The sequence below is a fragment of the Mesoplodon densirostris genome, chromosome 3 (assembly GCF_025265405.1).
Source record: "Mesoplodon densirostris isolate mMesDen1 chromosome 3, mMesDen1 primary haplotype, whole genome shotgun sequence".
Lineage (NCBI taxonomy): Eukaryota > Metazoa > Chordata > Mammalia > Artiodactyla > Ziphiidae > Mesoplodon > Mesoplodon densirostris.
In genome coordinates, this window is record NC_082663.1 from 137107975 (window position 1) to 137124105 (window position 16131).

The window sequence follows — 16131 nt, forward strand, 5'->3', positions numbered from 1 at the left end:
TTGTTGTTTTTTTTTTTACCGGTACGCGGGCCTCTCACTGTTGTGGCCTCTCCGGTTGTGGAGCACAGGCTCCGGACGCGCATGCTCAGCGGCCATGGCTCACAGGCCCAGCCGCTCCGCGGCATGTGGGATCTTCCCGAACCAGGGCACGAACCCGTGTCCCCTGCATCGGCAGGCGGACTCTCAACCACTGCGCCACCAGGGAAGCCCCGGGGCAGGGGTTTTGAGCAAAGGAATGACCCGGGTTTACCTATTGAGTTATGTAGTGCTATCAGAAGAATTGTTGGTAGCTTTTTATGTTGTCTTTTTATTTTGCATCATGTATTCTAAAGTATACTTCACAGCTGTATATTTTCATCCTGTTCTCTAAGAGAATAGTATTCTCTCGGGCTTCCTTTCCAGGTCTTAAGGAAACTTTAAAATATACACAAAAGCAACTAGTATAGAATTAATACCAGTTGATAGCAGTTTGGGAGAGTGGTGGCAGTTAGGAAAGTGATTTGTGTGGCCTGTAGGTGACTGGAAACACCTTGGCTCTGCTGGATGAGGGGGTAATATTTGGGCCTTTGGTGTAGAGTAGACTATTATTTTAATATCAAAAAACAAAAAATGTTCCGCTGAACAGAGTCTCCAAAGTACAACCAGGTGTTTTTTTTCTTTTTTTTGCGGTACGCGGGCCTACTCACTGTTGTGCCCTCTCCCGTTACGGCGCACAGGCTCAGCGGTCATGGCTCACGGGCCCAGCCGCTCCACGGCATGTGGAATCTTCCCGGACCAGGACACGAACCCATATCCCCTGCATCGTCAGGCGGACTCTCAACCACTGCACCACCAGAGAAGCCCTGCAACCAGGTTTTGAAAATCTTGCATTATCTTGTCCCCCAATTGCGGCATCCTCATTTCCTCCAGGTGCTTAGCAATGCTTACAAGATCAGTGATAGTGAATTTGCCTTAATACTAGCGTCTTTCTGGTGTGTGCGTAAATTTCTTTTTGCAGAGGGTGTAGGAGATGCAGTACCAGGGTCCACCCATCATCCTTCAGTTTCGTTGTACACGTAACCAACATTAGTTAACATTCACAGAGCATTTATTATGCGCTCTATATGCAGTATCTCTTCATTCTTTGGACAATTCTGTGAGGTAGGCAACCACTTCTATATCTCAGATGAGAATGTAAAGAGCCAGAGAAGCTAAATAGTTGGAGGCCACCTAGGCTAAACCCCAGTGGTACCCAGCATGAGAGCAAACTAGGGCATTCTTTGCCCTCTTTCCCACTGCTTCCCGCCAGCGCAAGCTAGTAGAGCGCAGTTCCAGAGAGCAGAGAAACACCTGGGGAGCTTGTTAAGATGCCGGGCCCGGGCTCCACCCCCAGGGAATCCGCACCACTAGGAAACACCCAAAATGATAATGATATAGATGGGGGAAACACTGCGTTAGAGCAAATTAACCACTTCCCCGAACGCCGATGCGCTGCGAGGGCCGGGCGGGTCGCAGCCGCTCGCCACACCCCCGGAGACGCAGAGCGCGGGCAGATGCTGCCCCCTGGCGGCCAGGCCGGCGCAGTGAGACCCGCGTCGCGGCTGCGCAGTGCCGCCCTCTGGCGGCCCCCCTCTCCTTCCCATCGGCCTCGGCTTGCGGGCCTTTCAAACATGGAGGAGCGGGAGAGGGGGGCGAGGTCGGCTCGCGCCGGCAGCCCTGCGCGCCCGCCCAGCCCGCGGTTGGATGTCAGCTCTGACAGCTTCGACCCACTGCTGGCCCTGTACGCGCCTCGCCTGCCTCCCATCCCCTACCCCAACGCGCCCTGCTTCAACAACCTGGCCGAGTACGAGAGCTTCCTCAGGACCGGGTGCCGGGGCGGCGGGCGCGGACGGGCGCGGGGCGCGGCCACCGCCGCCGCCGGGCCCTTGGGCAGGACCCGCCGCCGCCCGGACATCCCCGCCCCGGACCCCGAGCGCATCCAGCGCCTCCGCCGCCTCATGGTGGCCAAGGAGGAAGGGGACGGGGCCGCCGGGGCGCGGCGGCGGGGTCCGGGTCGGAGCAGGAAGGCGCCGCGCAACGTGCTCACGAGAATGCCCTGTGAGTCCGGCGGGCGGGGCTGGGGCCGGGCCAGCTGTCGAGAAGGCAGCGGCCCTGGAGGCGTTTGCGGGGTGATAGCGGCTTGGCGCGGGTCTACGTGTATGGGGGAGGGTCTTGATGAAGGTTGAAGAGATAATCAGCGACCGTGGGGAGGATCAGCTTGAGGAGTGAAGAAGGGTTTGCCTGAGCTGCGGGGGAAGAGTGGTAAGGCTGTAGAGGTAATAAATAGCCGTGGGGAGTGTCTGCTTGGATAACGTGCATAAAGGTGATGGGGTCCACGGAACAGCCTACAGAGGTGATGAGGAGCCTGCAGAAAGGATCTGCAGGAGTGATGGGGGGTCTGGAGAGGTGGTGGGCCTGGAAACGGGACATCACAGGGAGGGTTTGCAGAGGTGTTGAGGTCTTGGGACCACGCACGGTGCGGGGGGGAGGGCACAGCCAATATTAGGGGAGGGAGAGTGCTTGGTCATTGAGATTTGGGGATGTTGGGATGCAGTGTGAGGAGATCTGTTCAGGTAGCATAGGAGACATAATCCCACAACCCCTGCACATTAAGTGACAGCTCGTTCTCAGTGCTGTAAGCAGGAGAAGGGCTGCAGGGTGTTGATATACATATGTTCACATTAGCAAATCACAAGTCCTGGAATGCAGCAGGCACAAAATGCCAGTAAAGCACAGACACTATTTTACAGCCACTCTGCCAGGGTGAGTGCAGGACTGTGTCTGTCAGGCTCATACTACCATATGCACAGGTTATTTTATGTTCTGAAGGTGTAAATGGCACAAGGGAATTTCTTGCAGCCTCCTAATAGATCCTTAGAGTAAAGCTGTAAACAGCAGAAGTTGCTAATGTGTGTTAGGTCTTGTGTAAATGGAATAAAAACAGCCCAGGGTTATATCTTTGTCATCTGGCAAGCAGTTCTGACATCTGCCCCATGAGCACAATGACCTACTTAGCCATTCAGAGCATCTGTATCCTGATAGCTAAATCTTGGCATTATTGAATCACTGCCTTTGGAATGGAGGGTTGTGCTAAGCAAAGGAATATTTTGTTTCATTTCTAGAAATGTGTTTGTTAAGAGAGAAACATCCTGAAAAGCTGAGTGCTGTTAGGGGTGCCTTTGTCGGATGATTTACTATGCCGGAGCATCCCTGCATAAGCTAGGGTTTACTCCAGTTTGCTTGACCAGCAGTGGCACAAAGATAGATTATGCATGTTCCTAAATTAAGAGCAGTTTGGGGCACCTTATTTTGCCCATACTTTTTTGCCACTATCAGATCTTTGAAATGCACTCCAAGTCTCAGATTGTAACATTTATTTCCATTTTGCCAATCATTGCTTTGCTTCCAAGATTTTTCAAGAGAAAAGACATATTTCTATGTGGTGGGTGGTTTTGCCTTTATCTGTGGAGCACTTTGCTGTATTATTGGTATGCAAGTGTGTGAAAGCCAACTTTATTGACTTCCCATGATAAATATATACTTGGAATCAAAGTCTCAGAATGTGTCCTCAGCACTGAAAATTTTAATCCCACCACTGGAAACACTTGGGTGTACATGGTAAAGATGAGTAGATAGCACAAAGAGTTGATGACCTTCATTCAGAAAGCAAAAAAAGTACAGAAGCATGGGTGAGGATTAGATTTTTTCAAGAAATAGTTCGTGTATGAGGTCAGCTTTAAGTCTTGAAGTTAAGGAAGGGCATGGTTGAAGATAACAGCAATTATTTAAAAATCAGACTATTGAGGTATAATATACACATAGCAAAATTCACTCTTTTAAAGTGAGTTTTGACAAGTGTATGGTCGTGAAATCACCACCACAATCAAGATACAGAGCAAATCCGCACCAAAAAGTTTCCTCGTGCCCCTTTGTAAGTCAGGTGATAACTTTATTGTCAATTATAGCTACTGTTATTGAGCCAGTAGGTGCTATACACAGTGTTAAGCCCTTTAGATGCATTGCATCTCATTTTACCCTTGGATACACTTTTATAGATGAGGAAACTGACACTCATTGAGTTCAACTTCTTGCCCAGCATCACGAAACTAGTCAGTTTGCCACTCATCCTGGGTTGTCCCAGTCCAGGGGCTATATGCTTAACCATTATGCTAGTCTCAGGAGAGGAAGAGTACATTCTAATGTTTCCTTGCTTGCTTTTTTTTTTTTTTTTTTTGGTGGGTCGAAGGTGCTGCATATGTGGTTTGTGTCCAGATCAATGAGAACTGAATTTGGGTCCAGAAAGGGATTGGTAGCCAGAATGTTTTGAAGACCAGTCAAAGAGTTTTCCTTTGACTTTGTTATGAGAGAGAGTGGGAACCATGGTGTATATTCTTAAGCAAAAGGCTTTGTAGGGCAAATGTTTCTAATTGCTGAGTTTCTAGTAGTAAAATGTGTTTGGGGAGGTAGACTAGAGCACAGGCTCAGGGGCTTGACTGCCTAGGTTTGAATACTTGCTCCCCCACTTCCCAACTGTTTTACTTTAAGCAAGTTACTTAAACTCTTTGGGGCCTCAGTTTCCTCATAAGTGAAGTGAGGACCATAATAGAATCCAGTTGTGAAGTTTAAATTAGTTAACACATTTAAAGGTTTACAATTGTAATGTTGCCTAGCATGTAGGGGAATTCTCAGTGAGTATTAAATGTCACTGTTTTTATTGGTGTAGATTGTTGTGGTGGTTATTATTAGTTTTAGACTGTCATAATTAAAAGCCCCAGGTCAGAATGCATATAGCCTGCCAGTATTGACTGTTGGTTCAGCTGTTTACTAGGTAAGTAACTTTGAGCAAATTTAAACCTGTTTGAGTTGTGAGGATTAAATAATGTGTATAAAGTTAAACTTACCATAGGGTCTGGCCCATACTGAGGGCTCAGTCATTGGTGGTAATGTTGGTGACAGTGATGATGATGCTGTTGCTGATGTGAAGGAGGGGAGCTAGGAGACTCTTGAAGTGAACCAATCATGTGATGGGCTCTGGACTGTATTGTTGGTTGTGGAAAGAGAAAAGAAAGGGCAGGTCTTAGTTATTGAGAATCTATTGTTTGGACTTAGTATTGGCTACAAGGAGGGAAAAGTAAGAGTGGGGTTAAAAATGACCTGGATTTGTAAGGGTGTGGCCCAAGAGTAATGGCAATGGAGAGCGGGATTTGGAAGAATAACTTTTTCAAAGATAAGGCATATGTGTATGTGTATATATATGTGTGTGTGTGTGTGTCTGTGTGTGTGTATCTATCTATATATATATATCTAGAAGCCTGGCTCATATCCATTTGGAGTTTGTCACAAACACTGCTGCAAAGAGATTCAGACTGTGCCTTCTGATTCAGAATGTGAAGTTCATTTTTGTCTTGGTGTTTTGCTCTGATAGCTGGTGCTAGTGTTGTATTTTTGATCACATAAGGAGAGAAATACTCCCTGGAATTACACCTTATTAAATCTTTGGGAGAAAAAAAAATCAAAAGAAAAGTACAGATGTGAGGGTGGAAAACCTGAGTTTGCCATTTAATTAGAATAAGAGACAGTTGTTAAGATACATGCCTGTCCTTTCTCTCTGATTTGGGGGTGCATGGGGAGAAGTGATGCCCCTATTTTCTTTCAAGTTAGAAAAAGAGTGGTCTTTCCACCCTTTGTGGAACATATACGTGTATGGTGAGAAAGGGGAGTGAATGTGTATAGGTAAACGGAGTAATCCAGGCATTGTGATCAGTTTCTAAGAAATTGAGCTATAAAGGCTTATTCCTTACATGACTCTAGAAGTTAACTAGTCTAACCTCATTTTATGAATGAGGACATTTGGGCTTATAGAGGAAAAGTTGTTCGCCAAGTTCACACAACTAGTTATAATGACCTAAAAGTTGTTTACAATGCTTGATTTGACACTGTCTATAACGCATATCCAGATATATGTACATACATCCTTATATGTCAAAGGTTCAAAGAATTTTAAAAGATGGCTAGAGGAGGGATAGGTGATGAAGATCAGACCAAGGTTCTCATGTTCCTTTCCAAGGCCACTGTTTCTGTCACTCTGCCTCCAACTGTGCCTTCTTGCTGAACCCTCAATCTGAGGGTGCTAAGTCACTTAATCCAAGCATATCTTCTTGTGTTAACTTATCACTGCCATCATTTATAAGCCAATCCATGAGTGAGGGGTAAGGAGGTTAAGAGTAACCACCTTAGTTATCCAAGTTGAAGTGCAAGACTTTTGTTCTCTTTGATGCCGCTAGAAACAAAACAGAGATTTTTGGTTTGTTTACTATCAATGACAATAACTTCCAAAGAATTGTGCCTTGCAAACTTGGGGGGAAGAATGAGACTGTGTATGTGTGAGTGTGAATGTGACTGTGAGAGAGAGAGAGAGTGTGTGTGTGCATGCGTGTGCTCGCGCAGTTTTCTTTAGGGAGGTTTTATGTAGTATAGCCAGCATATTTTGAAGGCTAAGTTAACATGAAATAATAAAAATAAAATTCAACCTTGCTCCCAAGCTCTGAAAAAAAGAGTCCATCATAGTAAAATCTGCAGTTTATCATCCCAGCATTCCTCCCATGAGTTGTCATACTGCTCTTTTTATATGATGCTTATCAGCAATGTCATAAAAGTCAGATGCTCAGCAGGTGCCTTTACACCAGCAAGGCTTGGAATACAACCAGGCCTCTTCCTCCTAGTGTAAAGATGGTATACACTGAAACACTAGTGACCCCAGAGAGCTCGTGCACGAAGTAGCTCAGACTGGGGAGGCCAAAAGGCCATTATTTCTTAGACGATTGCATGTGTTTCAGGGCAAATGAGTGACATGGTTCATTTCCTTTAAACCTATGACGAGGGTTTTTGTTCTTTGGAAGGCTCAAGCTGGATATGTGGTTCATGAGATTTATCCTGAAAAAGGTTGTCTTAACAGGGCATAGAACTGAGAAGAATCTAGCTGCTGATGAGCACATTTAATGTAGTATTTCTTTTTTGCCCAAAAAAGTTTTAAAATCATGGTGCCTCTTAGAATCAGTGACATCATAGAAATAGGGTAGAGAGGTAGTGAAACATTTGGATGGTAGCCATACAGCTCGTTTATCCACGTTCCAGGGAATCTTGTTTCGATTCAGTGTGTGTTGCCTACGCTAGCCATTTTGCCCACTGGGCCTTCCTGCTCCTGTGGTGTGGTTGACACTACACCGTGTTGCCTTGTGTTGCTGGAGATGGTTGGGTGGTCTTGGTTGTTAATTCTAGGAATGAGAGCAGGTGTTCATGCTGTGCTGACTTTTCTTCTTGTTTCAGTGCACGAAGGCAGCCCTCTGGGTGAACTCCATCGTTGTATCCGGGAGGGGGTGAAGGTGAATGTTCACATCCGCACTTTCAAGGGACTTCGGGGCGTCTGTACGGGCTTCCTTGTTGCATTTGACAAGTTCTGGAATATGGTAATTAAACCTTTCTCAAGGGGCTGGAGAACCTTCTAGGGATTAAATTTTTCATATATCTCAAGGACCTTATTCAGCAAAACCCCCAGAATAACTTCCCAGAGGAGCTAGAATCTTTGCACTCTCTTGGGCAACAACAAAAACGTTCTTTTTATTGCTTTTCCCAAAGACAGAGGCTTTCACTTGGGGTGATTTTGCCCATTCCTCCTTCCCAGAGACATTTGGCAATGTCATTTGTTTTGATTGTCACGACTGTGGGATGGGGTGCTACTGGCATCTAGTGGGTAGAGGCCAGGGCTGCTGCTGCTGCTGCTGCTGCACATCCGACAGTACACAAAACACCGCCCCCCCGCCCAGCAACAAAGAATTATCTGGTCCGAAATGTTATTAGTGCCAGGGTTGAGAAATCTAGCCTTAAGGCATAATTACTCATTTCATCTTTTAGTAATTTTATGGTGATCTCCTACCAACTATTTTTCATTCATTTAAAAATATTTGCTGTCTTCCCACTTTGGCTGGGCACAGTGCTAGGTACAGAAATTGCAGAGAGGAACTTTTACTTTACAGCTTTCGGAAAGACAGATGTGGATAGAGGGGAAGCAGACATATTAATAAGCCAGACACTTTGCATAGTGTTTCCTTGTGAAGGAGTGTACCACGTGCCCTCAGTCTTCTAGAGACTTACTGTCTATTTACTAAACATTTGTAGGAGAGAAGGGATATATTATAGCACAACTATAATATGAGGCAGTTAAAATAACTTGGATAATAATAATAGTTGCTAATACTTACTAAGCACTTGCTATGTGCCAGATACTGTGCTAAGGGCTTTATATATAATATCTCAATGAATGAGTTGTAGGTCTATCACTGTTTTATTTCACAAATGAAGAAATTGAGGCTAGCGATTTTAGAAGATTGGTCCCAGATCACACTGTTAGTAAGTGAAAGGACCATGACTTTATCCTTTCTGGCTTCGGAGACCATGTTTTAAGCTGTGTGGAATCAGAACACCTGGATTTGAATCCCAGCTTCACCATTTGGTAGCTGTGTGACTCTAGGCCAAGTAATTTCTCTGAGCCTCAGTTTTCTCATCTCTAAAGTGTAGGGAAAATATTTTATTATAATTTTACCTTTGAAGGAAAAGATTTAAAAGAATATATTTGATAACAGTGGTGGTAATCGTAATACTGTCAGCTTATATTTGTAGGGTGATTCACACTTTTCAAAGTAATTTCTCATACCTGATCTGATTTGATCCTAATAGCTGTCCTGTGAGGTTGATCTCTCCACAGCAAGAATTCACCAGCAATTCTATGTGTTACCCTGGTTAATCTCTATTAATTCCTGTCATAAGACATACAGACTGAAAAGGGAAAAGCAGCAGTAGTGTTTCTTAACGTGTGGTCTGAGGCTGTCCTGCATCAGAATCATGGGGTTTTTGGTTAAAATAGAAAGTTCCTAGGCTCTTCATCCCAGGATGAAGAATCTCTAGGAGGATAGCCTTAGATTTCTATTTTAATAAACTTCCTAGATATTCATGCTCCCTGAAATTTATGAACCTCTACCCTGCGTTAGTAAAGGCACCTTACCATAGGGGAAACCCATCTTACATGGTCATAGCCGTTTGGAATTCCTCTTCAGAGGGTGCCATGTATTACCATTTGTTTCTGCCCAAGAGCTGAGTCACCTGTTAAGGTTAGTTCTGCTATAATTAGATGTTATTCTGCCTTTTAAATTTTTTCCTGAAGGATATAAAAATAATATTTGAATGCTACCTTATTTTCCCCCCTTTGGTCTGTTTTTCTCTAGGCACTTACTGATGTGGATGAGACCTACCGAAAACCTGTTCTAGGCAAAGCATATGAACGGGATTCTTCATTGACTCTCACTAGGGTAGGCAGTTTCCCCTGACTTTCTGAGTACCCAACATGCTTTCAAGCTTAGGAATTAAGATCACTGAGCCCAGGGACCAGGGTTTCCAAGTGGAAAAGCCCTATTGCTATCAACCAGGTGTGCCTGGACCACGGTCTTCATTAGTCTCTTCCCGTGCATCCAGCGAATCAAAAATGAGTCTCTGCTTCTTACTTGCATATTGTTTGAACAGCAAGTTACTTCATAAGGTTTAAAAGTCTTTCAGTTTTATACCATAGAAAAAGCGGGTGCCTTTTCTCTTGACATATTTATTGATTTATCTGAATTATGGCTAGAAATAGAAAATTCGTTGCTAACTTTTTTTTTTTTTTTTTTTTTTGCGGTACGCGGGCCTCTCACTGTTGTGGCCTCTCCTGTTGCGGAGCACAGGCTCTGGACGTGCAGGCTCAGCGGCCATGGCTCACGGGCCTAGCCGCTCCGCGGCATGTGAGATCCTCCCGGACTGGAGCACGAGCCCGTGTCCCTTGCATTGGCAGGCAGACTGTCAACCACTGCGCCACCAGGGAAGCCCACTAACTTTTTAAAAGTTGCAAAGCAAGCAGTCCACAGAGCATGATAAAGGAATCTAGTCTGTCTTCTACATATTGAAAGAGGGATGTTGTAAGCTAAAGGGAAGGCTAATACTTGTCATTGCTTTCCTTATAGCTCTTTGATCGACTAAAACTGCAGGATTCCTCCAAGAAGGAAACAGATTCCAAGTCTGCAGTTGAAGACTCCACTCTGTCCAGATGCTCCCAGACATCCACCTGGAAGATGGCTTCAGTGTGGGGACGAGGAGACACTGACCGGGGTTCACGCAAGCGTTCCCGCTCCGTCCCTTCCTCCCTGCAGGCATCGGCAAGGGAGGAGTCCAGGTCAGAGCTGTCAGGGAGGACTACACAGACAGAAGGGTCGAGTGCGGGAGGTACCTTTTCCAGGGCCACCACCCTTTCCAGGGGCCAGCCCCGTAAGAAAAAGCGAAAGCCCAAAGTGGATTACCAGCAGGTATTCACTCGACACATAAATCAGATTTTCATTCGAGGCGAGAATGTCCTGCTGGTTCATCTTGCACAGTGACCAGCTCGGCCTCACTTGAGCTTTGGTTTTTAGAAATAAAATGCATGAATCGCTGCTATGCTATATCCTAGTATCCCAGTGAAGCTATGAGTTGGAATGATTCCTTCTGGTCTGGCATGTGCAGAGCATAGAGCCAGGCTCGGGCCCTCTGGGAGATGAGGTCCCTGAAGGGGAAACAGGCCTTGAGAGGGTGGGTGGGTGTTTGCATTAATATCAAGGCAAAAGCTGTACAGAGGTACATGCATCTTACTTGGTATCGTGGTCTACTTCAGACACTCAAACCAAATACTAGATTTGAATTAGGGAGCATGGAATGAATTGAATTCACTCCACAGACACTGTAGCACGGTGAAGGAAAAAACCACCTCAAAAAGAATGATCTCATTTCTAAAAGCTAGTGCCCTGAGTACTCATAAATTTGTTTCTAAGAGTAGCAGTATAAATCACCCTGAGCCCTGAACCCACATCTTGTAACTGACCTTTGAATTTTGCTCTACACCATTCTCTCTTGATCAAGAAATGTAATTTGTTACCTTTTAATATCTATAAGATGTAAGAAGCCCACCAATTTATATACGAGTGAAATTTGGGTAGGTGGTATGCTCAAAGCATCAAGCAATGAATGCTGTGTTTTTATCCCTCTCCACTTTATGGAAAGAAATATGGGACCTCGTTGTTGGTCTTCCTCTTGCCAGAGATAGCTTCTGCAGATGGTGTACCAGATGGGACTCTAAGATGCTGTTATCCTTCTCTTTCACTTCTGTGGCATGGTGCTAGTGCATGTACCCTGTGTATTGCCCCTCTGTATATAGTGTGACCTGTCCTGTGAGCTTTATGTCAGGAGACTGTGACCTTCATGTCTGGCTTTAAAGAGTTCTGCGTGGACTCAATAATACACACTCATCATGTGGCTGAGAGTACTCTTTCCAGGCAGGGCTGGCCCCTGTCTAGAGTATCTTTTAGGATGGTTTCCATGAAACAGGGGTGGAGTTTTATTCCCTTGTGTCAGGCCAAAGAGGTTCTCACAAAGTACAGCGGTGGTGTCTGTAAGGGACACTTTACTCAGCCCGGCTTGAGTAACAGGAACACTAGACCACCTGCTACTACTTCTACTTGAACCATATGCTTTTCCAATCACCAGTGCAAAATAGGCTATATCTTGACACAGACTGTTAGGCAATGTTGACCTTTTGTTTTGTTAGTTTATACATTATTTGGTTTTATTTTAGATAACTTAGGTTCAAAGTGAGAATGATAAATAACTAACTAGTTAAAACGTTTGAAAAGAAAAACTTCCTCTGCTGTATTTGTTGTGTTACTTAAATAAGCCTTCTGAGAAGCTGGTGAATCAAGTTCAAGGAGCTGGGACTCTGGCTCATCATGTAGTGAGAGGAGAGCAGACTAACCCCTCTGTGCCTCAGTTTTTTCCCACCAGACACCTACCTCACAGGGGCACTGAGTAAAAGAATTTGGGGAAGGCATTCTAAAGTCTTTTAACACGTGTAAGTGCCATGAGTGATTTTTACTCACCCTGTTTCATTAGCTTGGTAAAAGTTCAGTGTTTCATGAGCAAGGTAGGTGCTATATAATATCAGAGAGTAATCTCCATAGGTGTCACTGTTACGACCTTGTCATCATCAAAAAGCAGTGATATCTTCAGGAACTGTTTTCCATGTTCCGTTCCTTCCTCCTAAGGGACAATGGAAGTGCTCAGAAGAGTATCTTCAGTAAAGGAAGAGGGGCATTTCCTTGCTGCCCCCCCACATCCCAGCCCCCACCCTCTTCTGGTCACGATGAGAGGGAATTCTACTGCACTTTCTGAGGGGTTTATATAACAGCACCGAAGGAAGGATGCGCACCTAAAAACAACGCATCCCCAAAGGGGCATCTGTGGAAGTTGTTTTGTTTTGTTTATTTGATTTTGTTTCAAAATGCATTTAAAATATACTCTTTAGAGCCAGATTAGGTGCACTAAACATTTAGAGAAGTTCTGGGTTACAAACGCTCGTGAACAATTATCTTTGGAATCTGCCAGTCTAAATCTCTTCTAAACCGTATGTCTAAAATCTCAGTTCCCCAATTAGTAGTTGTCTTGTTTAATCATCAGGCACCCCTGCCTCTACCTCTTTACCAGTCCTCCCTGTTTGGCAGTTGCCAGCTGTCTGTCCTCTTGTCCCTCAGCTAGAAGCTGTAATGGTTACTAGATTTTCCCAATAAAGTGGAAATTTGGAATCAAAAGGAGTATAATCAATTTCCATTCATTGTAGTGCCTGATTAAATCTAACCTGATTTATTTTAAACACATGCTCGTTTCCTAGTTTGCATTTAATTTTCATGTATCCATATAAGGATTGATTTACTGCTTTTCTGCCCAACTTACCAATTCTGGATCTGAAAATTATTTTAAAACTATGTGTCATCTGTCTTATATGCCCATATACACCCATTTATTTGTTTGGTTTGGACAGTGACTCTGGAGTGAGTATTATCTAGTAAATATGCTGTTGTGTACAAAGCATGATAACCATATTTTTAGAGAAGTAAACTCTTTAAATCATTGCTTTTTCTGTATTATTGGAGAGATTGTTCAAAAGGAATGAAAAATATGTCCTGAAAATGTATATGCTGCTCAAAAATGTGATCATCTAGGACATTTAAATAAGTTGCTATGGAAATAGCTGAAGTCTTCCTCAGAAGGCAAGAAAAGAAAAGGGGAAAGTAACAGCCAGAATGGTAGATTTCTGGAGGCCCCCCATCAACTTGTCAAGGGGGTCCTAAGCAGCCAAAATACAGCAAACCTGGCTTCTGGTGTTCTCTAGGGATTGGGCTGGAGACACCAGTACTTATTTTTGAACATTGAACGTTGATTCTTCAACGTAATCTCTAGACATGGCAGTGTGTGTTCAGGGCGGTTCACAGGGCAGACCTGTACACTTCGTTGAGGTCTTCTCAGGAGTATCCAGCTTTGTTAGGAAGTAACAAGGGATCGAGAAATGGAAGGTGTGGCTGCACCCCCAGAACGATTTCATGAGCCATTCTTTGTACACAGAGATGTTTCTACTGCTTCACCACTAGGAGAGACTGTACTTTAGGTTGTTTGTGCTAGTATTTGGGAAGTATTTCTGCTTCCTCTCAGAGACCATTTATGACAGGTGGGCCGTTGGTGCGATGGTTAGCTGGAGTTATCAGTGTCTAAGACAGGTGGCCTTGGACTAGTTGGTTCCTTGCTCTCCGTGCATGGCGCATGTCAAGGCAGAAAGCCTAGAAACCATTAGCATTAAAGTCTAGGTGCATAGGAATCCTTGCTCGAGTCGTTAGCGAATGAAGAAGGGCTTTACCTATCCTCGTGGTGAGATAGTCCAGGAGTGCTTCTAGAGGTTGTCAGGCCATGAGCTACGAGCTGCCCCTCATCCTCAGAGGCCTTACAGAAACCTAGGTGTACTGCTTCTATCCCTTGAGAAAAAATGGAAACCGAACCTGATGTAGAGTGGATATTTGTATTTCTGTTTGTACTGTTTCCATAGCAGCTGACATGGGCAAAACCATGAAATAGAATCTGTTCTGTAAATTACGTCTTTAAATTTCTCTTAATTTTGCCTTTAGGAAAAAATTAAAATTATTCAAAGACAGCTAGCTGTCACTGGTGCTGCCCCAAAGCTTTCTAAGCCGTTGTGTACTTTTTCTGAATGAAATGGTTGCTGAGGGAAGGTAAAGATTCACCTAAGAGTATCATGGTATACATGTAACGGTTTCCAGATGTTTTCATTTTCCTTTTCCTGTGCCAGATATAGAATGCAGTCGACCCCTTTTCAGTAGCTTCTGTTCATCAGCCTGTGTTCTTGTGGGCAATAACTCCCAGAAGGCTTTTCTTAGTGATTGTAAAGAAAGAAAATCCCATCTAGGCCTGTGTGGCAAAGGTGAGTGGTCTGTCATGACTTTCTGGCAAATTGAGTTGATGGATTTAAGATAAGCCTTTGGGGTTCCTGTCACAGTTTTCTGGGCTCTGAGGAAGGGTTGGGCCTCCTTTACTGTCAGTGTTTCGAGTATTTTTCAGATGTTTGTAAGTTCTCTTGCACTCCTCTAATAAAAATGAAAGGTCTCTGTAAAGAAATGGCTTTGGATGGTTTGGAGATCTGGTGGGGGTTGGGGGTGTGTGTGTGGAAGAGTACACCTGAAACCTTCAGTTGGTCTTATCTATTTAGAATAAAGAGTAGTTTGATAAACTACCAGAGTTAGTGCTTCTTTAAAAACATTCTCTGAAGAGATAGGAACTGTCCTTCAGGAAAGCCGTAAAAGCTATTCCCAATACACTGCAATTGATTTTGATTTTTAGTCCTTCCAAGCAAATGTCTGATGTTATGTCTGATGTTATGTTTTTAGAGCTGTCGGTCGGGGGGGCGGGGAAAGTGTTTTAAAAAAATTTAGGGGTATATTGAAACAATGATTATCTGGCTGAATTATGTGTGAGCTAAGTTCTAGGGCAGCTGTCCAGTTCTTTTTCTGTTGTCCTGACAGCAAAGCAGATAGTAAGTGATGTCTTGAAAAGTGATTTGCTTATTTCATACTGACATCTAAAGGCATTAGCCTTCTGTTTGGCAACCCTGGGGATACCCCTCTGCACCGTGACTTATTAATGTTTTTTAGACAAGGCTAAACCTGGATGACTCTATGTATTTATAGTTTCACTGTTCATATACCAGCTGCTAAAAGAAAAAACATGACTTTTATTCTTGTCTTGAAATTACTCCTCATTGTTAAATTCACTTAAACCCTTCCTCCCAGGAAGGGTTTAGGTGGGTTGCTGCTAGTAACGTCAGCTTGCAGTGTTCTTCTGCTTTAGGTATTTGTCATATGGGAGTCTGGAAACTGTAATAAATATGATTAATACAATATACTGGCTGCTTTGTGTCTGCTGATTGGAGAGGGGTGGGTGCAGAGAAGGAGGCAGGGGAGTCTGTTACCAAGGGAAGACACTGATCTAGAAAGCTGAAACATCTCAGGCTTTCTGCAGTCTCATTGTTGTAACCTTGTGCCTTCTCTTTACCAGAGCTCACATACCTAGATCACTATCCTTGATGTTGCTTTGTTGTTCCAAGTTTATTTGAAGTTCACGCTTAGAAAAGGAAATTGGCCCATGTTGTGAATTATCTCCTCTAAGCCCCAAGCAGTGGTAATTGCTCTGTGAATTTATTCTACCTAATAGCTCACTGGCATTAATCCACTCTCTTCACAACCTGCTGAGATCACCATTGACTCTGCTCACCTCGGAGGATTTTACCACGTCTGACTCGTTGATCCTCATACGCTTCCAGGAATATCTGAATTTGCCACCAGCTCCTCTGTGCATGTACAGGAAGTTGATCTGCAGAGATTTGCCACATTGATTACTTGATCTCCTCTGTGTGCTTCTAGCGCTGAGTCACCTGAGTAAGGTGGAGAAACAAAAATGACGTTGATTCTTAGAGGGGGAAACCTCAAGTTAATTGTCAAGACCCAATTCCCTACTTTCAAAGAATACATTAAGTTGGGCGCAGCTGACATCAGGAAGTTTCTAACCACCACGGTGGAGGAAAGGGAGGCAAGACCCACGTGCTCCAGTTCTGGCCCTTGCTTGTTTGTTTTATATCTCAAAGGCTTGTGATAAATGAAAATGCCC

At 44.2% G+C, this 16131-nt stretch overlaps 1 protein-coding gene across 1 annotated transcript; it reads left to right on the forward strand.

Annotated features, from left to right (window-relative positions):
- The first annotated feature begins 1649 nt into the window (after nucleotides 1-1649).
- LSM11 (LSM11, U7 small nuclear RNA associated) lies at nucleotides 1650-15338 on the forward strand. Its single transcript, XM_060093728.1, has 4 exons — nucleotides 1650-2076; nucleotides 7345-7484; nucleotides 9297-9380; nucleotides 10065-15338. Exons 1-4 carry the CDS (start codon nucleotides 1650-1652, stop codon nucleotides 10473-10475), a joined length of 1062 nt encoding a protein of 353 aa, XP_059949711.1. The 3' UTR covers nucleotides 10476-15338.
- The last annotated feature ends 793 nt before the right edge of the window (nucleotides 15339-16131 follow it).

Bases quoted from the DNA above. Each gene is read 5' to 3' on its own strand.
- LSM11 (XM_060093728.1), top strand. From the start codon at position 1,650: ATGGAGGAGCGGGAGAGGGGGGCGAGGTCGGCTCGCGCCGGCAGCCCT. The intron at 7,485-9,296 runs GTAATTAAACCT...GTTTTTCTCTAG, and splicing joins TTGACAAGTTCTGGAATATG to GCACTTACTGATGTGGATGA. The intron at 9,381-10,064 runs GTAGGCAGTTTC...CTTTCCTTATAG, and splicing joins CTTCATTGACTCTCACTAGG to CTCTTTGATCGACTAAAACT.